The sequence below is a fragment of the Protobothrops mucrosquamatus genome, unplaced genomic scaffold, assembly GCF_001527695.2.
Source record: "Protobothrops mucrosquamatus isolate PMUCROS unplaced genomic scaffold, P.Mucros_1.0 scaffold286, whole genome shotgun sequence".
In the NCBI taxonomy this organism is placed as follows: Eukaryota; Metazoa; Chordata; class Lepidosauria; order Squamata; family Viperidae; genus Protobothrops; species Protobothrops mucrosquamatus.
In genome coordinates this window covers 394,792-422,719 of record NW_015386630.1, presented here as the reverse complement: position 1 = coordinate 422,719, position 27,928 = coordinate 394,792, and the positions used below count along the sequence as shown (strand labels likewise).

At 40.0% G+C, this 27,928-nt stretch overlaps 1 protein-coding gene across 1 annotated transcript; it reads left to right on the top strand.

The window, feature by feature from the left end:
- Positions 1-24: 24 nt before the first annotated feature.
- Positions 25-27,619, top strand: SLC13A5 (solute carrier family 13 member 5). The gene is made up of 12 exons (XM_015814795.2): positions 25-45; positions 5,454-5,582; positions 6,958-7,094; positions 7,811-8,025; positions 13,870-14,032; positions 14,361-14,483; positions 16,445-16,657; positions 17,407-17,528; positions 18,297-18,415; positions 22,358-22,519; positions 24,058-24,195; positions 25,554-27,619. The coding sequence occupies exons 2-12, from the start codon at positions 5,484-5,486 to the stop codon at positions 25,680-25,682; spliced, it is 1,620 nt and encodes a 539-aa protein (XP_015670281.2). The 5' UTR covers positions 25-45; positions 5,454-5,483; the 3' UTR covers positions 25,683-27,619.
- The last annotated feature ends 309 nt before the right edge of the window (positions 27,620-27,928 follow it).

Below are 27,928 nucleotides of genomic sequence, written 5' to 3'. Positions count from 1 at the left end.
ACGCCGCTCGTCCTGCTGCCGCTGCCGCTTCTGATCGCCACCCAGGTAGCTCCGCGGCACGGTCGGGTCGTTGCCGGAGGGAGGGAGGGAGGGAGGATCGGCGGTGCCGGTGTCCCGTGCCGGAGACGCGAGAGCGCAGCGCCCTCTGCACCCCCTCCGAAATGCCCAGGCTGTCGGGGATCTCTCGGGACGGTTCTTCGAGCCTTCAGACGATCCAGGGTTAGTAGCGGGCCCGGATGCCGCCCGCCCGCCCGCCCGCCCGCCCGCCCGCGAGAGAGGGGCTCTCCCCTTAAACCAAATGGCCGTTGGCTTCTTGGCGGACGGGGATGGCAGCTCTGAAGCGGGCGAGAGAGGAGGGAGCGCCACCATCTCTCGGAAGAAACAGAGAAGAAGCGAGTGAACCTCTTCTTAACTCTTTTGCCGACGGTTTGCTGGAGAAACAGCGCAGACACTTTCTCCCCTCCTGGAGAAAAACGAAAGCTGGTGTAAAGTTGTTAAGACAACTGGGATTGATGAACCTCCTTATTCCCCGAGTGGCCTCTTGAAGTTGTGATAGCTACACAGAGCCTCCAATGACAGCTACAGTCTACTTAAAATACCTAGTTCTGTGGCGAAAAGGGAGAGAGATATTTTTCCACCTTGTGTAGACCTAGTGTTGACACATAGGGAAGACACATTTTTGTTACCAGTAGCAATCGTTAAGAGACAAAGAGGCATAATAAAAAAAAAAACCTGGAGATAAAGTAAGCATTGCAGAATACATTAGGTCTGTTCAGACAGCAGTCATAGTAGCTAAGTACGGAACCTCCCTATACAAGAGCAGTCAGCTTCTGAGTACCTGAAGCTGGGTGCTAAATCACTGGGGAATATATCCTCTTCCTGCCCTAAGTGTGAAATGTTTGGATCATTTTGTTGACCACTGAACAGGTTTGATAACAGATCTTTTAGTCTGAGTGATCCAGCAGGAAGTCAGTGGATTTTTGGTCTCTGTTGGCTCATATCTAATGACAGTAATAACATAAAGCTTTTCAGAGTATACCTCAGCCTTCTGTCATTCTTGTCCTGGTTTGGAATATTTAAAACGTCAGAAAAAGAGCAGAACTTCATTCAGAGATCCATTTTAGTTCTTCCTTATACTGTAGTCCTCCACTTACAACAGTTCGTTTAGTGACCATTTGAAGTTACAGTGGCACTGGAAAAAATTACATATGACTCTTTTTCATACTTACGACCGTTTGCAGCATCACCAGGGTCATGTGATCAAAATTCAGCTGCTTAGCTACTGACTCATATTTATGACGGTTGCAGTATCTTGCATTGGCATGTCCCCTTTTGCAACCTTCTGACAATCAGTGGGGAAACCATTCACTTAATGAGGTTACTAGCCTATCACCTGCAGCGATTCACTTAACCACTGTGGCAAGAAAGGTCGTAAGATGGGGCAGAACGTACTTAACTGTCTCACTTAGCGACAGAAATTTTGAGCTCAGTTGTAGTTGTAAGTCAAGGATTATCTGTATCAGGTTGACAACCATTGTCAGGTGTTTTTATTTCTGGGGATCTGGAGGAAGTTTAGCTTCCTCCGGGCAAAGTTGCATCCTGTTTCAGCTCAGGGGATTGAAAATGTCCTCCCCAAGGGATGGTTACCTCATTTAATGGGATAATAAGGCTTCTCAACTTTTAGCAGCTCCAAATGTGTGTGGACTTCAACTGGCTGGCTGGGGGATTCTGGGACTTGAAGTACATACAAGATGGAGAAACAACTGGGACAGGGAAAGAGGGATATCACAAGGATGACCAGTTTGGAGAAATTGGATAGAAGCCTTTTTCTCTTTTCTTACAATATTAGAACTGACGTAAGGAAAAGATTGAAACACTAAATTCATAGATATTTGCCAAATTAAATCTTGTACTCAGAGGCAGTCTACATCTAAATGCTTGCTGTGTGGCTGGGGGGACGGAAGGGGGTTGGGGGGCAGGGAAATAGACAAACAAGCAACAGGAGAGTTTGTCTATCTATAGCAATCCCAGAACTACTGCAGGACAAGCCCTCTACATCAGGGGTGTGAAACTGCTGGCCCGCGGGCCGGTTTCATCATACCGGAGCCGCGCCCACCCCATTGCCGGCAATGGCAAAAAAGCTCAGATATGTCGCGTGACGTCACATGACGTCGCGAGTTTGACATGCCTGCTCTACATAAACACTGTGGTACCCTCTCCCCTAAGGCACACTTTCATGTCTGGATGTTGACATATTTCAAAAAAAGATTGTGATGCTGAGAATCAGGAAGGCATGTTTGTTTTTTTAAGTAATTCTGAGAAGTGGGAAAAGGTAGGTGGAGGTGATCGGCCAAATACTGAAATATTTACCAAAGTGAAAATTTGCACCAAAGCTCTCTTTGCACCATTGAAATGAAGTGTCAGTCTTATTAGGATTGCTTAAGCCAGGGGTCTTCAAACTTGGCCCTTTTATGACTTGTGGACTTCAACTCCCAGAATTCCTCAGCCAGCCATGCTGGCTGAGGAATTCTGGGAGTTGAAGTCCACAAGTCATAAAAGAGCCCGGTTTGAAGACCCCTGGCTTAAGCAAAGAGCAGACTTCCAAATTCACACTGGCTCATTTGGGAACTGGGTGGGACTGTTATATTGGCCACCAGAGGAGGGAAAGACAGGTGGGCCACAGCTTTACCGATCCCTCCAGACTGCAGCTTGGCTGCTTTGGCACATGGGGAAGGCTATGAGTCCTTTGAGCATCTGAATCTTCTGGTGATATTTTGCCTCTCACTCCACTGCGCAATACAGGTAGTCTTCAACTTAGGACCACAACTGACCCCAAAATTTCTGTTGCTAAGTGAGACATTTGTTGTGAGTTTTGCCCCATTTTACAACCTTTCTTGCCACAGTTGTTAAGGGAATCACTGCAGTTGATAAGTTAGTAACCTCGTTGTTAAGTGAACCTGGCTTCCCCCATTGACTTTGCTTGTCAGAAGGTCGCAAAAGTTGATCACACGACCTTGGGACACAGCAGCGGTCATAAGTATGAATCAGGTGCCAAGCATCTGAATTTTGATTACATGATCATGGGGATGCTTGAAAGGTCTTAACTATAAAAAATGGTCATATATCACTTTTTTCAGTGCCGTTGTAACTTTGAACGGTCACTAAACAAACTGTTGTAAGTTGAGGACTACCTGTATTCGATATTGAGTTGTGTTTGTCTCCTTAATAACTACTTCCAACTCTGCTACTCTACTCTACTCTACTCTACTCTACTCTACTCTACTCTACTCTACTCTACTCTACTCTACTGCTTTGTGTTGCTGCAGAAAGCTGGGGGCTAATCACCAATTCTGCTTTTTCTCATTCAAGTTACAACCATACATTTTTTTTACAAGACAAATATGTGTTTCTTCCTTAATTTTTCTCAACATCGGCTTGTTTATTTCTAAGCCTCACTTGTCTCTTTGACCTCTAAATTAATTATTTGCTCTAAATAAGTAAGGAGACCGTTTCTTCTAAGGGTGAGTAGGTGCGAGGGATTGAGATGCACAGAGATCTTCTTCTACGTGTGCGCATAGATCTTAGTGTACTCTTCTCCGGTACATGCAGAGGAAGCTGTTAACTGAATAATCTTCTAAATCAGCACTTCCCAAACTTTTTCCTTCATTACCCAAAACCACTTATCAGAAAGTCCTTTTTACCGCTTATCAGAAAGTCTTATTTAAATGTCCCTATTGTGATTGGGTAATGGGTTCGTGTGTCATTATTCAAAGAAAATACACTTTTACCCAACTTTGGGTAATTTACTTAGGTTTGAGAAGCACTGTTCTAAGTAGTGAAGTATAGATAAGATCTGCAAACATTTTACAAAGAAATCTTAAGAATCATTTGACATTTTCAGTTGACACTGTACAATGATTGAAATTTGCAGAACATATAGACCTTAAATCTGATTAACAATTGGATCGTTGGATCTACGTCTGTCCAAGAGAATCTGGAAATATAGGTAATCAGTCTGGTATCTTCCAAATATTTGTGCAAGTCCACATCCCTTTGCCATTGACTGGGGAATTTTAACGTCAAGATACCTGAAGGGCATATGGTTGCTTGTCTACAGTGCAAGCAAAATAGAATTGAATGGAAGTGTCATAATATCTATTTTTTTTTGCTTTAGTGGCAAAATTATGGAAGTCTGTTTTGCACATGCAGAAACACCCAACCTTCCCCTCCAAGACAAACATTACATAGTAATTTCTAGACAAACATTAGGGGTGTTGGTCTGTAACAAATGTCTTCTGTTACCTTAAAGGCAAATTACATTCTTTATCTTTAAGTTACTTTAAAGGCTGTGTGGCTATTACACAATAAATCTTTCCTCCCGATAGGCATGATAGGGTTAATATAAAATTCTAGTGCATTGGTGAAAATCACTTGTTTAGTCCAGAGAGAAATTTGCAAGTCTGGTAGGGCATGAATCCACTTGTTGCCCACAAGTAAGACTTTATACCTGGTCATTTTGGACACAGGCAAATTAACAAGTATGAGCCATTTGCACCCAAGAGCTTTTAAGCACCATTTATACCCACTCAATTAGTCTTCCCACAAGAAAATTGACTTCACAAATTCCAGACTACTTTACTCTCTCATCAGCAGTTTAATTTGGCATGTGTATGCAACATTACCTTAGCTGCTGGCCACTTAAATTGTGATTTAGCATCTTCATTCTGATTACAGGCAGGAACTTGTAAAGGTGGGGGAATCCCTTCTTTCCATGCACCAGAAATGGCTGATGAAATTTCTAGAGGAATAATCAGTTCTGTCCCTGATAGATGAGGATATCAGGGCTTCTAATGGCTCCTGAAAAGTGACAGATTGCTTTATTTGCTTCTAGGACAACATCACAACCGTGGCAACTTAAAGATATATGGATTTCAACTCCCAGAATTCCCTAGCCGGAAGGAATTCCACACATCTTTAAGTTGCCAAGATTGAGAAACACTTCCAGTAGCTCTTAAGGGAACTAACTTATTTATCCTAATCTAAGAAGTTAGAGCTACTAAAACAGTGTCCCAAAAGTCTCTCTCTCTCTCTCTCTCTCTCTCTCTCTCTCTCTCTCTCTCTCTCTCTCTCTCTCTCTCTCTCTCTCACTCACACACACACACACACACACACACACACACACACACACACATCAATTCTTTCTTTAGGGCAGGAATGTCCAATATCTTTTGGCTTGAAAGCAAATCAGGATTTGTTCATCATGTCATGAGCAGAAATAGGCAAAGGCTGAAAAATGACTTGTGGATCAGGAATGTTGTGCTGGTGAGTTTTATGCCATAGGCTTAAATACATCCTAGATGCTCTTATGCCATAGCTTATGATCCAGGGTTTAAAATGCTATAGATATTTATGTCAGCCTTTGTGTGTCTGAATGTGTGGTTCCTTGTCCACAGGAGGCCAGATGTGGCTATGTGATCATTCTCATGGCTGTGTACTGGTGCACTGAGGTGATTCCTTTGGCTGTTACATCTCTCTTGCCAGTCATTTTATTCCCATTGTTTGGCATCCTGGAATCAAAAAAGGTAGGAGCAAAAGCAGCGATGGTAAAACTCTTTCCTTCATCATAGAGTTTTAGTTTGCACTTTCCTGATGAAATCAAGAACTGAATTTAGACAAACAAAATCCCACAATCTTCATCCGGTGGAAGGAAGTTGAGAAATATTGACTGTGTTCACACAAGACACTAAACCCTAAATGTGGATTAACACAGTGGTTCTCAANTTAATGCCGCGACCCCAACCGGTCGTAAGTCGAGGACTAAACCGGTCGTAAGTCGAGGACTAAACCGGTCGTAAGTCGAGGACTACCCAACCGGTCGTAAGTCGAGGACTTTCCCTGCCCGGGAGCGCCGCACATGCGTGGTTCCGCCCCCTGCGCCGGCCGAGGCGTAGCTGGCAAGCGGCAGAGACGGAGCAGGCCGGCCACCAGCTGGCCCAGCCCAAGGGAGGTAAGGCACCCGCCGGAAAAGGGAAAAAAAATGGCGGACAAAAAAAAATGGCGGACAAAAAAAATGGCGGACAGCCTTGCTTGGCGACCCCCGTGAAATGGTCGATCGACCCCAAATGGGGTCCAGACCCACAGGTTGAGAACCACTGGATTAACAGAACACAACTGCTATGTTCAATTGTTTGTTATGTTCAAGTAATATGTTATTCTTAAATCAGTAAATCACCACTTTAAAAAGTGGACTGATTCACACAGTATGCTAGGATGAGGGCTGGGGTTCCAACAAAATGCTGAAACAAGACTATTCAGCCTTATTTTAACCCAGTCTAGTTTGTACAAATACAGCTGTCCTGTACAGTTAGAAGTGAATAGGAAAAAAAGAGCAGAGGTGATAAGAAGGGTGTCTGGACTAGTTTTGTACCATAGATTCTATAATGTTGGATCCCAATTGTCTATGGAGATTCTCAATCATCCAAGTCATGATTGTCCTTAAGATGTTTTTTTTTCGAAAGACCACTGGACTTTCTCAGTGTTTTCTTTGAAAATGTTTCACTTCTCATCCAAGCGGTTTCTTTACTTCTGAACTATTCTGAAGAACAAAAAAGTTTCTTGGATGAGAAGCAAAATGTTCAAAAGTCCAGTTGCCTTTTGGAAAAAGCAGCTTTGGTTCCTACTTCTGTATTAAAGCTTTCTTCCTTCTAACTCTAGAGGCAAGCTGTACCCTTACTGCGCAGTGTTTCTCAACCTTGACAATTTTAAGGCATGTGGACTTCAACTCCCAGAATTCCACAGCCAGCAATGCTGGCTGTGGAATTCTGGGAGTTGAAGTCCACATGCCTTAAAATTGTCAAGGTTGAGAAACACTGTGCTAAAGGGACATGCATTCTGCATGTGCCCATATGCTCATTGCCAGTAAGAATGCTACATTTGCCATCCTCTGTCCCTCTCCAGGTATGCATGCAGTACCTAAAGGACACAAATATGCTCTTTATTGGGGGCCTGATTGTGGCTGTGGCTGTAGAGCATTGGAACCTGCACAAGCGGATTGCGCTCAGGGTGTTGCTAATTGTTGGAGTGAAACCTGCACTGTAAGTAGTAACTCTTCTCTCCCTTTTCCCAAAGTTAGGCCAGGCTGGATTGAATGTGTGGGGGAGATTAAGGCTGTTAGGCAAAAATGGCACATTCACGTCTGGCGATTCTCCCCTTCTCCCCTCTTGAATATGCAGATGCTGGTTGTACTCAATCACTCTTCTTCTTCTTCTTCTTGTGCCATATCCGTTATCGGATGTTGGCGATCATGTTGGCGATCCTGTTTTTATCAGCAGCCGCACGAAAAAGTGCTGCTGTGTTTTGTCCAAACCAGTCCCTTAGATTTTGATGCCATGATGTTCTTCTTCTGCATGGACCTCGTTTGCCTTCATTCTTTCCCTGGAGGATTAAATGGAGTATGCCGTATTTTTCTGGGTGTCGCATCACATGTCCGAAATATTCTAATTTTTGTTTTTTAATTGTTTTGATGATTTCCCTTGGCTTTCCCAGGCGGCTTATCACCTCCTCATTTCTGATCGTGTCAACCCAGCTTATACATAACATGTAACTCAATCAGTGCAAGGGGGAAATCCGTAGGTTTTAAGTGTGATCCCAAGGAGTTAATCCTCATTCAACAGATCATTAAGCTAACAGAGGCTCCAGCTTTTGGCAGCAAAAACCCAGATCACCACCAGTTGTTACCATGGAGGTCTAAATGCAGATGTGGTGCTTTTAACTTATGAGATACTTTCCCCCTCACTGTGTATCTTTTCAGCCTGATGTTGGGATTTATGGCGGTTACGGCTTTCCTGTCCATGTGGATCAGCAACACAGCAACCACTGCCATGATGGTCCCCATCATCCAGGCTGTTCTAGACCAGATGAACAATTCAGAGCATGAGCTGACAGTCATGGAATCAGCTGCTGGACACATCAACAATGCTGTTGAACTGGAAGGGAAGGTGGCCACGGGAGTCTCCTCAGTGCAAGGTGAGTGGACTTCCTCCCCAACAGATAGAAGAAAACAACATTTCTGAAATTCGTTTGGGATTTACATCCTGATTTAAGCTGCCAAAATGCTACATGAACTAAATAGGGGAAAGTGCAATGACACAGTTATGACATGGATGAGAGTAAATGAGAATCTTACGTTCTCTTAAAAATAAACAGATTTATCAGTTGGCTGACATAAGTAGGGCCTAGAAGCTACTAAAGGCAAAAAAGTATTTTGTGGTGTGTACTCTTTGTACTTCCTGCTCTTTGGAGCCCCTTGTTATCTTTAGTTGGTTACATAAGTGCATTATTTATGGAAATAAGTGGAAAATACAGAAAAACAATAAGAAAAGAAAAATGAGTAACATGAAACAAGAGAAGAAAAGAACAAGAACAAAGAAATCTTATAGAAAATAATTTTTAAATATAGTATTAAATCTTGGTCACATATAGTAACATTAATCAAAGTTTTATTAAAACATTCACAAATAGAAATGCAAGTAATTGAATCAAATGATGCACAATTTTTCTATATATTTCTCATGTCCTACTCTTAATAAAACTATAATTCTTCATATATTGATAGATTACATTACTTCAACACATACTTGAAAATCACATCCATGTCTTTAAAACATATTATTGTTCCTACAACTATATTCAGACTTATGGATAAAAGGTAGTCATTGGACAAGCTGATATCATATATGTTAGTCCCCTCCATTATGTTATATTTTTAACATACTAACAACCTACTCTTTTTAAACATTCTTTAATTTTTAATCATTCTCCAATAAACATGCAAATACCTTTTTGTTGAATGAATCTCATCATAAGATCCTAAGAAACCTACTTAATATTCTTTCAGACTCTTAGCCATTGATTTTTCAATATGGTACATTCTAACTTTTATTTCAGAGTTCTTGCAAATAATTAATAGTGCCCTAAATATGTTCTTTAATTATGCATTAAAGAAAACCCCATAGGTTTGGAATAATCCAAAACACTTTTCATTACTGATAATTAAGAACTTTTGATGTCACTAATACATTTGGACTAGACATTATAATTTTTTTACCTTATATACAGTTTGAAATATTTACATTTACAAATAAAAATATTTTAAATCTCTTTTTAAAATAATTCATGCAAGTAAAACTCATTTTTTTAGAAATATCTCTGGATATATTAGAACCAATAAGTAGTATATGAAATGGTTCAATTAATTGAGGAGTTTGAGAATTAAACTTTTTTATTATATCAATACATTTTGGCAAAAACATTCATATTGATCAGTAGAAACAGTATATCAACATATAGTAACTATGTATTTAGTTTTATACCCTTAATAAGACATAATAATCCCAATATTAAATTAAATATAAGAAAAAATAAAGAAAACTTTGATCAGCTTCATGAATCAAGTTGATAATTGAGGTGATAATTCCATTTGTATCAGTCTGGCTGAAGAATTGCACAATTACACTTTCATCCAATTAATTTGACTAAAACTTGTTTCAATAAATTTCAGCCTCTCTATATCCAAGACCCTTTTCCATTGCCGATGACATTCTACTGCCATTTCCAATTTTTGTGAAGGTGCATAATTAATAATTAGTTAATACTCAACTATTAGGCTTGTTGCCCTTTTATAAAACCGGATTGTAGGGGGGTAGCTAAATAAAGGTAATCTCATTTGTAATCTATGTGTAAGAATCAAAATTCTAGCATCAGCACATAACTAAGAATTAGATAATAATGGGCATAATCAGTAGATTCTTTACCAGCTTTAAAAATTATTGATCCTCATTAAAATATATTGAAAAAAGTTTCTTAAAAAAGACTGTTATAAACCACCAAAAATATACAGTGGGAACAAATTTCAGTACTACAATTCAGTAAAGTAAGCATGTTTTTTTTTGTTATAGATTTAATAGTAGCTATTATTTCCTGAAGAAGTAAATGTGTAGCTAAATATCTGCATGATTATATGTGATCTCTGGAAGAACAACATTATTCAAGAAGCAATTAATTTCTGCCTTGGTTAACCTTTAACTGTAATAAGGTCAAGTGTAAATAATAATAATAAAAAACTTGCTGATTTGTTAGTGTTATTATGTCATTTGCTTTTCACATACTTAGCAGTGTAAATTATGTTATTTTAAAGTTGCTGTTTCAATCAACAAACCAATAATTTTATCAGGGCACTCCCAATATCACCAGTGCAATTCAGTACAATTTTGGCTCAGAAAGAGAATTGAATTTTAATTTGGCTAATGTAAAAATGTTTTGTACTTTTGCTGTAGGTTGTCTTGCAGTAATATATTCAAAGTTTCTTTAACCATTACCCAGATGTTCATTTTTAATTTTTTTTCCAGGAGTCATGTACAATAACAGTAGCAGAACATATAAATATGATCTTGAGTATGGTGTAATGATTAAACAGTGGAATTGGTACAGAGTGGATCCAAAGTCCCCCCCAGCCAAAGAATACTCTTGTTATGAAGGATTTAAAAATTGTCCCATACAAGTAGTCCTCAGTTTATGACAATTGGGGCCATAATTTCTGCTCCTAAGCAAGGTAGTTGTTAAGCAAGTTGTATCTGATTTTACAACCCTTTTTGCCATGGTTATTGGGCAAATCACTGCAGTTGTTAAATGAATCATGCAGTTGTAAAGTGAGTCCAGCTTCCCCCATTGACTTAGTTTGTTGGAAGTCAGCTGGGAAAGTTGCAAATGCCAACACATGACTCCAGGATGCTGCAACTATCATCAATACATGCCAGTTGCTAAGCACCCAAATTTTGATCACATGACTGTGGGAATGCTGCAATGGTTGTAAATGCGAGGACTGATCATAACTTTTTTCAGTGCTGTTGTAACTTTGAACAGCCACTAAATAAATGGTTGTAAGTCAAGGACTACCTATATCTAAAAAATTAACCTTAAGTTGTGAAAGCTACTAGCCTTTTCAGTGTACAATAATGAAATGTAATTGTAGTAGTATTACAGTCTAAGAAAAGATTGAAAAATTAATGAAAATATCCATCCATAACCATCAGATTCATAGCTAAATAAAGAAGATTTTTAAAACAGTTATATAAAACCTCTGGATGATGTTTAGTAGGGCCGTAGACATTAATGAATGCAATATAATTATTAGGCCATCTCATTAATGAGTGGAAGTGTTATAACTCTGTTTAGACTACTGCAACATGTTTAGATAGGGGTGACTTTGAAAACAACTCAGAAGTTGCAGCTGATTCAAAACGCAACATCTAATGACTAATGGGAGGAGTGGTGTTGCACCAATATTGCATGCACTACAGTAGGTTTCCAAGCCAAATTCAAATTGCTGGGTTTAATTTACAAAGCCCTACAAAGCTCAACACCCTTGTATTTTTCAAGATTGTCTTTCCCAAAGAATCAACATGTGCTTTACCATAATTCCAGCAAAGATAGCAGAGGGCCCCATTCCACCTGAACTGAAAGGAAAGGGAGCTCAGAAATGTATTCATACCCTCTCCCCATACACACACAGGTGGTAGTTCATTTCAGCTCACCCTAACCCAATAAATTCACTGCAGTCTGCTGATCAAATAATTGCATCATCCCAGAAAGGTTTGACATTACCCACAATAGAGAAATGGATGCTGAAGATAATGGAACTTGTGGAGAGGGTTAAATTAACTTCTTTGATCAGAAAAAAGACTGATTTTTTTAGACTTTTTACATGAAACAGGACTTTTTACATGAAATATAAAAAATGTAGTTTTGATGATCAGAATAAAAAAACCTGGGTAACAGGAAAAAAGTGAGCCTTTTAATATTATAATCATGTAGTAAGAGATAATTTTGTAATTGTACTTATATTTGTGACAATACAGAACAGAAGCTTGTTTTTATTTCTTCTTTCTGCCTTTTTTCTTTTTTCTTTCTTTTTTCCTTCCTTCCTTTGATTCTTTATTCTGTATCAGTTTGTGTTCATTCTTATGTTCTTTGTAAAACTTTTAATTTTTTTTTAAAAAAATTGCATCATCCCAGAATGCAAGGTTAAATAGACTATCCTGGAAAAAGAAAAAAAATGGTTTAATTACTTTGGGTCTTGCTGCTAAAAAAAAACTCAATTAAACAACTTGTTTTTGTGAATTATCTGGAGGCAGATAGGAAAAAGCATGATTTTATTAGCATTTCATGTCAAAGATCCTTCTTACTGAGATAAGTGCAAGATATAGACCCATATTGTGGATCTGAAAAATCTAATCATAGCAAATGCTATGAGTCTAATCTTGAATATCTTTATTTCAGTTCAACATTGTTTCCACATTTATGACTTGTTTTCCAGGATTTCTGAACACATTGTTCATGTGATTCAATAACTAAGGCTTTAAACTCTGCCATGTTCCTATCTGAGTCTTTACCTCATATCCAAGTTACTGTTTCAATTCATCCACTGAAATTCTGACTTGCATAAATTCAGTTATTCTAAAAGATTTTAACTCATCAACTCTGAACATAGAGTGCAATCCCAGGTTAGTTACATTATCCCTTGCTAATTTCTCTCTTAAAACTAATAGTTTTTTTAACAGCTTCATGTCAGTCCTTTGAGGTGGAAGAAATCCTGGAATTTGCTTTATTAATATAGGCTCTATTAACAGAATTTTGAAAGCCCAACAGAGTTTCTCCTTCCTACCCTTGAATACATGGCTGGCTGGGGTATTCTGGGACAAAGTCCACATAGCCGAAAGTTGCCAAAGTTGAGAAACATTGCTCTTAAGATCAAAAAGGATCAAGACAGGGCAATCTTTCTTTTTCATACTTTCCTGTTGCCATCTCTGCATTCCTCTACCGCTCAATTCTATGAAGATTTTCTTTTTGCTCTGAAGTTGAGGGTGTGTGTGGTTGGATCAATTTCTCTATCTTTTTGCCTTTGGACCCATAATTTATCATTATAGAGCAATTACATAAATGGAGATAAACAAAAAGTATTTTCTGCTTATTAATGCAGCAATAAAGCAGTCAAAGATAAGGAGACTAGACACTGGAAAGGTCCCAAGCTGTGGTCCACCATTTCAGCCAGGAGAGGGAATAGCTCTTGGGCTTCTAACAAATTGGTCTCAAATATTATAGACCCTCCAAGCTTCTTTGGTTAGAGTGATACACCATGTTAAACCATGGTTCTGTTACCCATGCTTGCCTAAATAGGCCCCAATTGAATTCACATATTGTATCACAAGATTTGGTGATATAGTACGGAAATTCAATAAACGAATAAACCAAAGTCTGTAGACTACAGCAGCTGGGTTTATATGCCTCTAATATACCACAGTATGGCTTACTGTAAATTGAGTCCCTATGGATTAATATATCAAGTATGCTGGAATTTTTGTGACAAAACCCATGAATCCAATTAAAATCTGAAACATTATATTTTAAATCTTTCTGTTCAGCCAGCCAGTTCCCAACCTGTAAAGAACAATTGCCTGGGAACAGTTCTCACTGATGAAATGTAAAGCAAAATGTTTGCTGGCAGAAGATATAATCATGTCTATTAGTGTAGATGGCTAAATACCCACCCACCTGTAAACTGCACAGACTAGATTAGCTATCGGTCATGCATAATGAAAGCTCCATGTTCAGAGAGAATACATTTCCAGGTAGCAGATGTTTAGGATAGATAATGAAGAAACTATCTCTGTGGCTTTTGAACTTAGAGAGCAGGTATTGGGGCATAATTGAAAACTGTTATTTTGCTGTTAATTTTCTGCCCTGCTGTTTCTTCTCAAGAAACAAGGATGATATGCAGTAAGCTAAGCAGTGCTTATTTTTCTCCATCTGTAGGCAATGGATACCTTCCTGATGATTCTCAAGAGCAAGACAGGATAGCAAAGAAGCGTACAAACAAGGGAATGACCCTGTGTGTGTGTTACGCAGCAAGCATTGGCGGGACAGCCACCCTTACTGGGACAGGCCCTAACTTGGTCCTGAAAGGCCAGATGAATCAGTAAGTGCACTTATGACATATGATTTTTAAAACCTAAGTGGGAAATGGTTTTCCTTGTCTTGAGGACTCATTCCTTCCTCCTGGGATCCCAACTGAGGTTTTGTTTCATGTAATTGTCAACTGTCATTGAGAAATGCATTTTCCCAAGGTCATATGAAAGCATCCACCCAAATCTTCCCTTTTGTGAAAGAGGACACGATCCTTTTCATTGCTAGCACCCCAAATTATGTGGGCTTCCCAGAGTTGACTGTCACCCAGGCCAATCAGTATGCCATAGGCCACTAAATCAGGGCACAATCACATCTTTTTTTTTTCCTTTTGCAAACAGATTGTTTCCAAGAAATGATGATATCTTGAATTTTGCTTCCTGGTTTGGATTTGCTTTTCCCAATATGTTGTTGATGCTGATACTGGCCTGGTTTTGGCTTCAGTTTTCCTTTATGGGATTTAAGTAAGTGTTTGGATGAATGAAAGAGTAATGTGTTGACAAATGTCTGTGCAGATTCTCAATTGTTCAGTTCATGGTTATCTCAAAGGTGCTTTTTCTAAAAGGCAAATGGACTATCTTGGTTTTTTTCTTTGGAAACATTTTGCTTGGGTGAAAAGCGAAAAGTTTTCAAAGAAAAAAAAATGAAGAAAGTCCAGTTGTCTTTTGGAAAAAGTAACTTTGGGATAATGTGTTGACAAATTAAGCAATTCAGCTTTGGGGAAAATTTTAGGGCCAGATTGATCTGTTCATGGGTTATTTTTCCCATTTGTCCTTTCCTCTGAACAAGGGACAATATGTGTGTGAGTGTGGAGTTCAGCTATGTTTGCACAATATACATAAATGAGTTAAAGATCCAGCAATCACATTTGCACAACATACTATTGTCGGTTAGTTTTAATGAAAGCCTTAAAAAGTTATTAGTGGTTTAGGGTGTGGTGCAAATCTACAAATCAAGTTAATTATGTAATTAGATTAAGCAGGTTATATGAATGTAGCCGAGATCCGTGAACTGAATGGAATCCCTGTTGGCTTATGCCAAGCCATCTCCTTTGCTTCTAGGCTGGGTTTTATCCTCTATTGAGGCCTCCCAAACTGCAATGATAATTCCCAGACCATCTTATTTCCTTTTCCATACATTCACTTTTCCTCTCCACTCTTTCCTTTCTGTATCCTGACTGCCCCCTTCTTTTTGTGGCCTTTGCTTTTCTGGCTGTGTCTCCTTTTCCTCTTGTTCACCTCTTTCCCTGTTCTGAATGAATTACCCAGTATGATCACATGACCTAACACACCTACCTCTGCTGGCTTGTCATTTCTTGTCCACATTTGTCCTTTCTTATCACCGCTGCTCAGTTCCTTTGCTTTGTTTATGTTATTCCATTTCTACCCACTGCAAGTAGAACTCTCAGAGGCGCACCACAAGGAAATAAAAAATGGCTATACTAAATACATAAACTAAGATAAACCAATATAAAAACCCATTAATCAATCATTGCTGTTCTCTTAATCACCACTCAGTGTCCAGAACAGTTTCATTTTTAATAGCTTCTGGAAGGCTAGGAATGAGGGGGTAAGTCTGAGGTCTAGAGGGAGACAATCTGACAACATAGAAACAGCCTCTAACAAAAAAAAGAGAAAAAGTTGTGTGCATCTCAATCTCTTTTATATTGCAGTACAGGTAGTCCTCAACTTACGGTCATAATTGAGCCCAAAATTTCTGTTGCTAAGTGAGACATTTGCTAAGTGAATTTTGCCCCATTTTATGACCTTTCTTGCCACTGTTGCTAAGTGAATCATTGTAGTGGTTAAGTTAACAACACAGTTGGTTTCCCTGTTGAACAGCTGAATCTGGTTTCCCCATTGGCTTGGCTTTGTCAGAAGGTTGCAAAAGGTGACCCCAGGACACTGCAACCATGATAAGTGTGAGTCAATTGCTAAGCATTTGAATTTTGATCACACGATCGTGGGGATGCTGCAATAGTCGTAAGTGTGAAAAATGGTCATAAGTCATTTTTTTCAGTGCCGTTGTAACTTTGAACGGTCACTAGATGAACTGTTTTAAGTCGAGGACTACCTGTAATGAAAAACCACAAGCAGCTTCTCCTCAGATGTAGGAATCAGTGGGTCAGTTTTTGGTTGAAGGAGATGGCCGTATAGTTACTTTGGAGCCAAAGGCAGCATTCTGAATTGCATCTGGAAATCAATAGGGAACCAGCGTAAAGCCTGCAGCACCACCATAATATGTTTATGGCAACTCTTGGGCCATGGCTTCCTGGGCAGCTGAAGGTTTTGAGTGATCTTCAAAGGTAGCCCATGTAAAGTACATAGATTAGTGCCAGAGAATGCTGACAACTGATCATCTCTCCTCTATCCACTTGGCAATAAAAGCCTGGCCAGCTAGCTTGACCATTCACTTCTGCCTTCAGCTTTCGGAAAACCTGGGGTTGTGGAAAACAAAAGACTGAGAAAGAGAAGGCTGCTCTTAACGTGCTGAAGGAAGAGTATCGAAAGTTGGGGCCCATCTGCTTTGCTGAAATCAGTGTCCTCATGGTTTTCACACTGCTGATTCTCCTCTGGTTCACCCGAGATCCAGGCTTCGTCCCAGGCTGGGCAACTTTTCTCTTCAATAAAGACAAAGAGTGAGTGGATATTACAACTGCCTTGCAAAGACAGAGTCTACCCTGAGAGAGCTTTGGGTGTCTTCCCAGATGGCACAGAGCTTATGATTGACAGGGAATCGGCAGAGCACTGCTGCTTTGCATACGTTGTAGACATAAATGTAAATTAGCAGCATGCAGTCCAGATGGAGAGAAAGCAGAGAACTGTAAACAGGTTTGCTGCAACTGAGGATTTATAGTACAATGATGAGCATGTGGCATTCTGTCACCCTGTACTGAGTTCAAATCTCTGCTTAGTTGTGAATGAACAGCTTGGGAAAACCCTGCCTCCCTCCGCAGGATGTTTATGAGATAATCCAATGGACATCATCCTAATCTATTTGGAGAGAGGTCAGGAGATAGCATTAGGCTCATGACAAATATTGACTCGAGTCAGTCATACAATTGATCTGGAAGTTGTTTATATTTCAAAGAAGTTGAAACACAGACATTAGGTTAATTAAGGCAAAGCTGAGGGAGATCTTATTGATTTGCTAAATCACTACCAAACAGAGCATTATACATATACTCCACAAGAGATTGAGGACTGAGCGATGGCGATCTTGATTCCACTCATACAGAGTAGCTTGTGCAGACTTCAGGATGTTTAGCAGCGGGGCTCAGGAAGGACGAACCGTTCCCACTTGTCGATTGGTTGCTTCAGGTGCTGAAAAATGAGATGGGCCTCAGTTCTCAGCTCTCTTTTATCTTTTTTCTAAAATTCATTCCAGATATGTAACTGACGCCACTGTGGCCATTTTTGTGGCCCTACTGCTCTTCATTCTTCCTTCCGTGAGGCCCAGATGTGGTTTCTGCAGCCAGAACAGCTGTGATTTGGAAGAAGCTGAGGAAGGTAAAGGATGAAAACCATCACTTTTTTTTCCTTTAGCCCTGGAAACTTTCAGGCAGCTTATCTTCTCCCTTTGAACTACAGAAGAGTAGTCTCTTCTCAAGAAACAGGGCGGGAAGGAAGTTGCTCTTCAAGGGATGGAATCAGAAGGCTTTTGAGACCTAGGCTGCTGTGTGGTGCTCCATGTTGCCACACTGAACGGAATGATCCTGTTCACACGGGGACATGAGTCATGCGGGGACTCAACAAGGTTGAAGATACTTCAAAAATTTCTCAGAAGTGCTTCAGAACAAACATGGCAGGCTGAGGGAAAAAAACCCCACTGTTTTAATGCATAGAAGGGAGGTGTTGTCCTTGCTTGTGTGCAAAGCATTTCTTCCGAAGCATTTTTGAAAAATACATATTCCCTACTGTCACAAGTATAATATGACTAGAATAAAAACCCAACCAGAATAAATTTAGGGAGGGTTAACTTTAGTTCAAAAGGCTGAGAGATAAATATAAAATAGCTATTCCTTTTGTGACCAGGCATCTATAAGGGAATGCTCTGATTGTATTAGAGGTGTCCCTGAAACATACTGTAACCAATGGATACCATTCTCCAGACTAGTTCAACAGTGGAGTGTAGACAAAACATGCATTCCTCACAATGGCATTAAGCCTTTGATCTACTTTCTTGGAAAGAAAGAAGTTGGTATTGGCGATAAAGTATTTCCTCCTCTGACCCGAGATCCCCTCCCACACATCTAGCTTATCCTGCTCTTTCTACAGATATGAAGGAACCATTTTTCCCCGCTCCATTGCTGGATTGGAACACTGTTCAGAAGAAGTTGCCTTGGAATATTGTACTGCTGCTTGGAGGTGGCTTTGCTTTGGCCAGTGGAAGTGATGTAAGTCCTTGGCATTTGTTCCCTCTAATGCTTAGACTCATTTGGAAGAGGAATTCTGTTTGGTAACATTCGTCATACAGTTAGGAAACCCAGTTCAGTTTACTTGCAAGGGTTGCACCTTATCCACATGGACCACTGTAAAAAGGCAGAAACACTGGCTATATTATTACATGTTGCTTGCTTAATTGGTTTTTTTGTGGTTTAACATATTTTGCAAACCTGGTCCAATCTATGATGGAAATCTCGTGCTTTAATTACCAGGTTGAGTGTTTCTTTTTCTTTTTGTGAACTCAGCCTTCTGAGCTCTTTTCCTATCCTGCTGTGCTGTGCTCATATAACACCGTGATTAAATTGACATGCTTTCTGTATTTGCACAAAATCCCACTTTCTATATTTCTACAAATAATTGAGCCATAAAGTAACCAAATAGGTAGGGTTTGTAAATTGAGTTAAACCAAACAAACAAAGTTAAAACTAACCATGCTTAGTATATTGTGTGAGTGCAGCTGCCAAATTTTAATTGAATTGGTTAAAGTGTGTTTAATTAGAAATTTGGCAGCTGCACTCATGTAACATACCAAGCATGGTTAGTTTGAACTTGAACTTGGTTTTGTGGAGGTGTAGTTTATGCAATGGATGGACCCAGCCACTATGGTTTATAAATCATGCTTTATGTCTTAGTGTGATATATAAACTCAGCCATTGTAGCCTGTTCAGACTATGGTTAAACTAAAACACTGGTTCTGTCCATACACAATCCTGGTTATTTTTCAACTGATCTCTAAATTAGACTCACCAAGTTATTCTGTTTGCATAAAACTTGCCCAGGATCCAAATGAAGCCCTATTGATAGCAACTGCTGCCAGGAACAGATTTTTTTCTTAACAACAACATCTTCCCATGGACTGCACAATGCAGAGGATCAGATTATCAGGATTCTCCTCTGGTCTAATATAGAGTTTTCAGTGAAGAGCTACCAACATGCCTCAAATGATTGCTCTATATCTATGGAGATACTTATGACTTGAACTCTTCAAGTGTTCTGGGAGTCTCTTAGGACCTGATTCTGTTCCCAGGCTTGAGATTAGGTTGTCTGCAGAGCCCCTGTTGAATTTTGGAGGATGCTACTTATGTAGTTCTTAAAATATTATAAATCAACCATATGGCCTCAAAATTCAAGGCATAAACAAACGAAGTATAATTTCTCTTCCTATTCATGAAGCCCCAACTCATGTTTGTAGGTAATACTGGGGCATCCTGGGCTTTAAATACAGTTCAGGAAAGTGAAATCCCAGCATCTTTCTCTTATGACATAAGTTTTTAAGGCCTTGGGTAAATTTGTCCTACATTTTCTGGAGAACCCTTGATTAGAAAACAAGTGATGTTGTGTGTAGCTGGGGCCAGCATACTGCCCTGATCAATTAGCACATTCTGCTTCACTTTTTCAAAAAACATGGTTGCTGTTGCAACTGTGGCTGCTAACAGCAAACTACTCAGCACCGTGCATATGAGGTTCTGTGGGGTTCAGCAGGAGAGCTCCCCAGCCTGCTGCCTGGCACCAAACCAGAGTGCTTCTGGCTGAATGGCAGGCAGCTGCCGTTTGCATTCAGATGGCATCAGGGCTAGGAGAACTTGACCTAAATTTAGCTTTTGGGAAGCAGCATCTAATAGTTAGGCTGCGAGCTTGTTGGTTATTCAGCATGGTTCATCTGGCAACATTTTAAATTGTAGGTTTAATACAAAAATACCAGCCATTCAAATTGAGCAGTCAATGACTGTATGGAACAGGCTGCCCTTGTTCTCCCGAAAGAGATTTGGCAGGAGAGAGAAAGACAGGAGCCAGACAAAGAGGTTCCTGTGCCTCCCAGCCAGGCACATCCCTTCTTTTGGTGTTGGTGCCTTGCAGAGTATATGGGCACCCAAAAGATGTTGGTGCTCATATTCTGATGCATTTCGGGTTATAGTTGAGCTCTGGCTGACTAGAAGCAGACATCTGAGCTCTTCCTTCTATAGCTGGCAGATAGGTATTGCCGGTTACTCTCATAGCTTTAAGGTGAATAGGCAAGTTCTCCTGTGCACACCTCATGGATGTGAAAAGACTTGTGTGAGGATTTTACATGGCTCCTGTGGGACTGAACATTGCTTCCTTTGTATATGTGAAGAATACATAAAAGTTGGGATTGTTGGTGAGTCATGGGAAAGGGTTCATGAGATTCTTTACTGAGCTATGTTTGCCTAACAGAGCACTTGCATTAGCCATCAAGTAAGCAGCTAGGATGGGGAAAATGATGCATGGAATAATAATGCATCCAATAGAATATCTGTAGATGTGAGTCGAACTGTGGAGTCCTTGCTGCTCTCTGAGCTTGGTTGTTTGTTTACAGATTTTTCATTACCCAGCTAGATAACATCATGCACTGTTGATGTTATCTAAATGGATAGTGAAACATCTGCAAGCAAACAACCAAGCTCAGAGAGCACCAAGGACTCAATAATATTATATCCCAGTAGTGGCGAACCTATGGCATGAGTGCCAGAGGCAGCACTCGGAGCCCTCTCTGTGGGCACGCACGCTGTCGCCCCAGCCCCGCCTCCCCCCACAGCCCCCTCCTCACCAGCAGCCCCCCTTGCAGGAGAGTCACCCCGGGTGCAGCCCCATGGAGCAGTGTAGCCAAGCCCATGGCAGCTGGGCAGCAGATGTTGCTGCAGGGCGCGGGCGGAGGGCATGGCCACCATGGTGCTGCAGGGCCGCCTGGGTGATCTGCGGCGGGCCATGGATGGCCCTGAGGCTGGGCGGTGTGAGGGCGGAGCAGGGCGGGGGTGGGCAGGCGGAACAGGGGTGGGCCGGGGGCGGGGCGGTTTTTGGGCACTTGGTCTCTAAAAGGTTCGCCATCACTGTTATATCCTTAAGTACGTGGCTTAGAAATTAGCCCACTATTTTTCTAAAAAGCAGCTTTGTTATGGAGGGATGGCTAAATTCTGCAAATTATTTGTAAGAACAGTTTTGCTGGTTTAGAACTGAATTAAGTGTGTTAATTCAGTAATCAGGGATAATATATGTGTGAATGCAGCCATAGAGTTCAAACCTTGAGCCAGTCACTTTCTCTCAACCCTAGGAAGGAGACAATGGGGAAACACTTGCCAGAAAAACTGAAGGGACTTGTCCAGGAAGTCTTCAAGATCAGACACAATTAAATGAAAGGGAAAAAACTCTCCAGCAAAGAGATCTCCCAGTACTGCCCAGAGTAGATTGGTCTTAGGAGATTTCTTTTGAGGATTATAAAAAATTGTCCTTTCCTGCAATTCCTACTACCTGGTTCTAGCCCTTCCCTCTGGGGTAGTAGAAAACAGGTATTCTTCTTCTGTTCCAGTGTGATTGATGTGAAAATCATCTGTTTTCTAGGCTAAACATATCATAGCCAGACACGATTTCCACTATCCTGCTCTGAATATTGTATTATGACCTTTCTGATAGTCAGTGGTTGCTTGCATACCTACTTTACAGAGATATACTTTTTCTGAATTTGGAGGTTCCATTTTAACCTGAGGGTGAATGGTTGTTGATAAAAATCTCTCCACCATTAAGTAGAAGTTGACTTTTAGCTAGCTATGAGGACTTATGTTTCACCTTTGCAGGGCGCAATCTTTTTTCATAGTGAAAGAGGAATATGCTTGGATTTGCCCTAGTTTACATTAAAATGGGTTGGGTAGATTGTGGTTCAGCGTATTGTAGCAACTCAGCCACTATGATAATACGTTGTGTAAGTTAGGCCATCACATTAAGCCAAACATGACTTATTTATTTGGGCATATCACATTCCTAAATACAGCTATTCCATATTAAAAACCAAGATCTTATGTATTACATGAATTTAACCTTTGTAATGTTTCTATTTTACGGGATCTTCTTTCTAACTCACTTTTTCTCCCTTTATCTACCAGGCTTCAGGGCTGTCCAAATGGCTGGGGAATCAGATGACACCACTGCATACCATTCCTCCCTGGGCCATTGCAGTTATTCTCTGTATTGTCATTGCCATTTTCACCGAATGTACCAGTAATGTGGCAACAGCCACCCTCTTCCTTCCCGTCTTTGCATCATTGGTAAAGCTCTTTTAAATGGCCTACATTTATTTTGAAGATTTTGTTTTGTAATGCATAATACAGCTATTCCACCCTGGATTAGCTGCTTGGGGGGGGGGTGTGTCATCCTGTGCTTTTTACAGGATCAGATTCAGTTTGGGGATCCAACAGGTGATTCTTCTTCGATTAGTTGAAAGCAACAGGACCAAATGGATGATTTGTTGCTTTTATAACTTCATCAATGTACATAGTTATAAAGAAGATTACTAAAGTAACATACACACAATATTTCAACACAAGGAATAGGAAAGGAAGAAAGTAAAATCAAGGGTAAACAGCAGTAGAAGATACATTTATTTCAGTTATGTATTTATAGCTATGTTCATGCAATACATATATAATCAGATTCGTTACCTAGATAAGCCAACAGTTGCATTCCTACAGCAAGGTGGCCTTGGTTAATTTTGTTGTGATGTTACATCTTGTGTGAAATTTAGTTAGTTTATGGCTCAGTGTTTATGCAAATTCAGACAATGGGTTGGTTCAGAAACCAGGTGAAGCATGTTATGTGAACAAAACAATGGAACAGGATGTTAGAATAGGGGATTGAGCCAGCATGACCATAAGAACAATAGCATTGTAGAGAAATTTGGAAGAGCAAGGGAGTAAGGCAGATTTCAATGGAAGGGAAAATAAAACAGGACAGAAATATCGAGGGAGCTTTTGAATTGATGACTAAATATTTATGCTTATATTAATGACTAAATATTTATGCTCCATATTTTGTATATGGAGACAATCTTTCTCAGAGCAGTTGCCCTAAAGCATGCTTCATTTTTTTCAGTACAACCTGATTACACTATCAACTGCAGCAATGATTATTGTATTGGAAGAGTATGTGGGGGGAGGTATATTTTTGATGTAGAAATTGCTGGTATCAGGATTTCTTCCTAACTTGGAGAGAGGTCCATTGTTTTGAGTTGTGAGAAGAGCTATACTTGAATCACAACCTGTTGGAGAGTTGTTTAATATCATATGAATTCTGCCCAACAGCTTCTTATGCCAAGGCTATACTCTTATGCAGGGGTGTGAAACTGCCGGCCCGTGGGCCGGTTTCATCATACCAGAGCCGCGCCCACCCCATTGCCGGCAATGGCGAAAAAACTCTGATACGTCGCACAACGTCATGTGACATCGCGAGTTTGACATGCCTGCTCTTATGGCACAACCTGTGCTTCTGAAATTATTATGTTCTTTTTCTGGTGTGGCAGTCAAGAGACTAATATACATTAATGTGGTCCTTTAAGACACAATTGATGTCATCAGTCTTGACTCTTGTTTATAGCCTCTGAAAGGTATACAAAATGTTTGGCCAGATCCATCAACTGTTTCCCTTATGTTATGTTTCTGCTCTGGAAGTGGTTTTAGAATGAATAGTGGGGGGCCTCTAAAACATTTCTTTGCTGCTTCAGACCTGCATGTATTTCCACATGTCAGTTCAATACTATAAATGTTTTTCTCTCTTCTTTCCCATTCCTTCTCTGTTTCTGTCTGTCTAGTCACAGTCCATTAAAGTCAACCCTTTATACATCATGATTCCAGGCACTCTCAGTGCTTCATTCGCCTTCATGCTCCCTGTGGCAACCCCTCCAAATGCCATCGTATTCTCCTATGGCCATCTCCGCGTATCTGACATGGTAAGCTGGCAGTTTTGCTTTCATCTGAAAGCATCCACATCCAAGTTTTTTAAAAAGAAGGCAAGGTTTTGTTTTTAAAGAAGAGGTATTTCCAAATCCTGGGGGGGGGCAACCCAAATATAAAAGCTGTAATTATTTATTTGATTGAAGGGGATTTAAGTTATAAAGTTTAAGCTGTAATTCTGTGTAAGCTTCCTTTGAGTCAGTAATTCTATAGTAACTTCAAGGATATATCCAACTGACAGGAATATAGAAACGAAGTCCTTTTTTCAGACTTTTCAGTCTAATTTTTATTCCTGGGATTTTTGCTGATCTTCCATGGAAATAGCAACCAGATCTGACTATTGTTTGATTTTCACTATCCGCCATGGTAAGATAGGTGTTGTGCCGCCATTGCAATTGGGTTTAAATTGGCTCAAATAAAACAAATTTTTCATCCTGAACTTCTGCTTTCTTTTGGGAGTATATTTTAGGCACACCACTCAAAGTGCTTATGTGTCTGTCAGAACCTCTACAAACTTGTTGAATGCAGAGGCTCACACAACAGGCAGTTTCTATAAAGCTGGAGAATTTTTTCTTCTACCGGAATGTAGACTTAAATAAAAATTCTGTTCTGAAAAAAAATGGATTTACCCTCATTTTGAAATATAAAGCTAGAGTTTCACTTTGGTGTCCAAGTGTAAGCTTTGAAGTGCTCCTACTACTAATTTAGAACTATGTTGAAATACCACACTTTACTTTTTGTAAAGTAGGATATAAATAAATTACTGTTAGCACCAGGAAGCTCAGTGACTGTTCAATGCTATTATGCATTCTAACCCTCCAGTTTCCATAAAACTAGTGTTGTAACTTCCCCTTTGAAGGCAGAAAATTAATTAGGAAGAAGCAGTAACAGAATAGACCCAGAGCTCCCATCCTGTCCCATAGCAGCTTATCCAGGCTATTCCTGCAAATCAGCAGCATTGGATTTTTTATCGTTTGGAATATAATAGGTTTATATTTCTGTTGATTTGAACAATCTTGCATAATAATGAGTGTCAGTTAAATCTTGAGCCTATTTTGTATGTGAGAAGTTCAGAAGGTCTGGTGTTACAATTCCCCCAGTGACAATGTTTTAAAGGAGGGGGAGGCTGTTGGCGTTCATTTTGTTCTTTGGAATTTCCCAGAATATGCCAAAGGGGGAGCAAACGGTACTTGTACATTTTATTCCTGGAACAGGGAGAATGGTGTGATTCCCTTCCAGTTATAAAAACATCACAATCTGACATTGCCTAATGACTCCTCCTCTTGCCTACTCTATGAATGAGCCACAAAACCTTTGGACTGCTAATTGTTTTCTTTGTTTCTTTCCCCTCCAGGTTAAAGCTGGAATTGTGATGAACATCATTGGAGTCATTTGCGTAACTCTAGCCATCAACAGCTGGGGGCGTGCTATGTTCCAGTTAGACACTTTTCCATCATGGGCAAACGGCACCCTAGGGAAGTGAAAACAAAGCCAAAAGCATTCTGCACTTATATGGACGTCCTGTTCCTTTCTTGCCCCAATTTTCTTCTCAAACCTTAGTTAACCCACTGAGGTCCAATTTTTTGTCCTGAGTTGGGGCAGACCACCTGGAAAGCATTCCAGCCACACCTAAATGTTTGTGCTGCTTCCAGAAGAATCTCTGAGCAAACATCTCAGTGGCATCTCCTGCAGCCAGTGCTTGCCCAGCTGTGTTTCCAGGCACACCAGGAACAGAATATGGGTTCTTTAGAGACAAAACATGGGGGCAAAAACTGCTATGTTTAAATATAGGAAGAAAGTGGCTTCAGAACAGACTAAACTTACAGTCATTAAGGTAAAACTGGGAGTATGTCAAGCACAGGCCTGATGAATTCCCTATATTGTCTGGCTGCAAAGTAACCATTTTACATGTGACTCCTGCTACCTGATTAACTCACTCAGGCCAATCTTATTTGGAGAGACACAGAAAATGCCTCAAGACAAGAAGAATGTCTCTTCCACACTGGCATGTTGATCTGGACTATATGGGCTAACAACAGTCTGCTGTGTTCTGATTTTGGTAGTTCCCAGCCAGGCAGAAATGCAATTGTGTCTTCCTGTCCCATTTGCAGGCCCAGAGCTAGGCAGCTAGCAGAAGGGGATATGGGTGGACTAGGGTGGGCTTGAAAGTGTGGGAGTAAAATCAAAACAGCCAGAGTTAAATGCAGGTAGCTTAATATGTTTAATGTTATTTAAATTGCCTTAAAATCGGTGCAATACAATTTGCATTTTGTGCATCTGATAAACATACATATAAAAATATCTCAGTACCTTTGAACTCAGTGGCTGGAAAGTAGCAGATCCGGGAGCTATTGGATAAAAACTGGCCTTGAGAAAAGAGGAAGAGAAGATCTTCTTTAAAATGTTAGATAAATATTCATGTAAGCCATCCAGAGTATCCTCATAGACATAATCTTTCCTCCCTTAAGCAAAAGTTCTTCTTGCTGGGGCCTTTTGCGTATGAGAAGTCATGATTTTATATGTTCCTTTGCAAGAGTCAGGAGGAGGGGCATTTAGAGCACAAATATATAAAGTAGACCTTTAAGTTATTTTTCTATAGTAGTTTGCCTGACTTTGAAAACTTGTAAAAATGAAATGTCACAAAATAATAATTCTTTTTAATTGATGAATTTTATTTGATGTTTTACCTTGCTGTCTTCAATCAGTATGAATGACTTTAAACTAATTTTTAATTCTTCAGTTAAAGATTCAATGATACTTAAATTTCCAATGTTGACAGATGTTTATGTGCCAAAGTTGAATAGTTTTGCTCTTGAGTAATGGATGGGCAGGAAACTCTGTGACTTGATTCATACATTGAGCCAAGCCATCACATGGTTTGCTTCGTGTCAACATAGTATGTTGGATAAATCTGGCTATTGTGGCTTAGCCTGCTGTGTAAATGTATGAACAGCCTTGTGATTCTTGAAATAGTTATTCTGCCCAATTTCACTAGTGATTGCATGAAAAGGGGAAATGCATTGTCTTCTGAGGTAATAAGGACTGGAGATTTCTGGTTATATGACTCCTGAGAAGAGACCAAAGGATGATAGCTACCTCCTACTTTCCCCATTACATCTAGGTCCGGACTAACATATCTCCTTATTCATTTTGTGATCTGGCACCATCAGTTTACATGGTGCTTGAGGGAATAGAGGCTCTGTGCTCTAAAGAGGAAGATCTAGTAGGATCTCAGCTCCTGGTCAGGAGTCTCAGTGTTTGTTAGTCCTCTTGAAAGAGTTTGTTCTTACAAGGAGTGATATAGGCCTACTTGTGATGGGTACTGTTCAGTTGTTCATTTTTTAAAAATCTCTTTTTAAAGATTTTATCTTTCATGAGCTTGTAGCCAAGAGGTTGTTGTTCTAACTTAATTATCTATATATAAATAAAAATGTAAATGTTCGTTTGTTCAAAATCTTAAATCTCCGAAAGTTCTTCACCGATTGCTTTGAAATTTTGACACAACGTTGCATTCAAATACGCACGTGTTTTAAATACCTACTATTATATAGATGTCACACCTGTGACAGGTAAAAACATGCTTTTTAAAAAAAAAACAGCACCATCTGTTGGACGTAAACATATTACAAACGTGCACTTTCTCTCTTCTTTCTTTTCCATTTAACCAGTCTGAGCCACAGCAACGCGTGGCCGGGTACAGCCAGTAAAAAATAAAAGTATTATTAATGG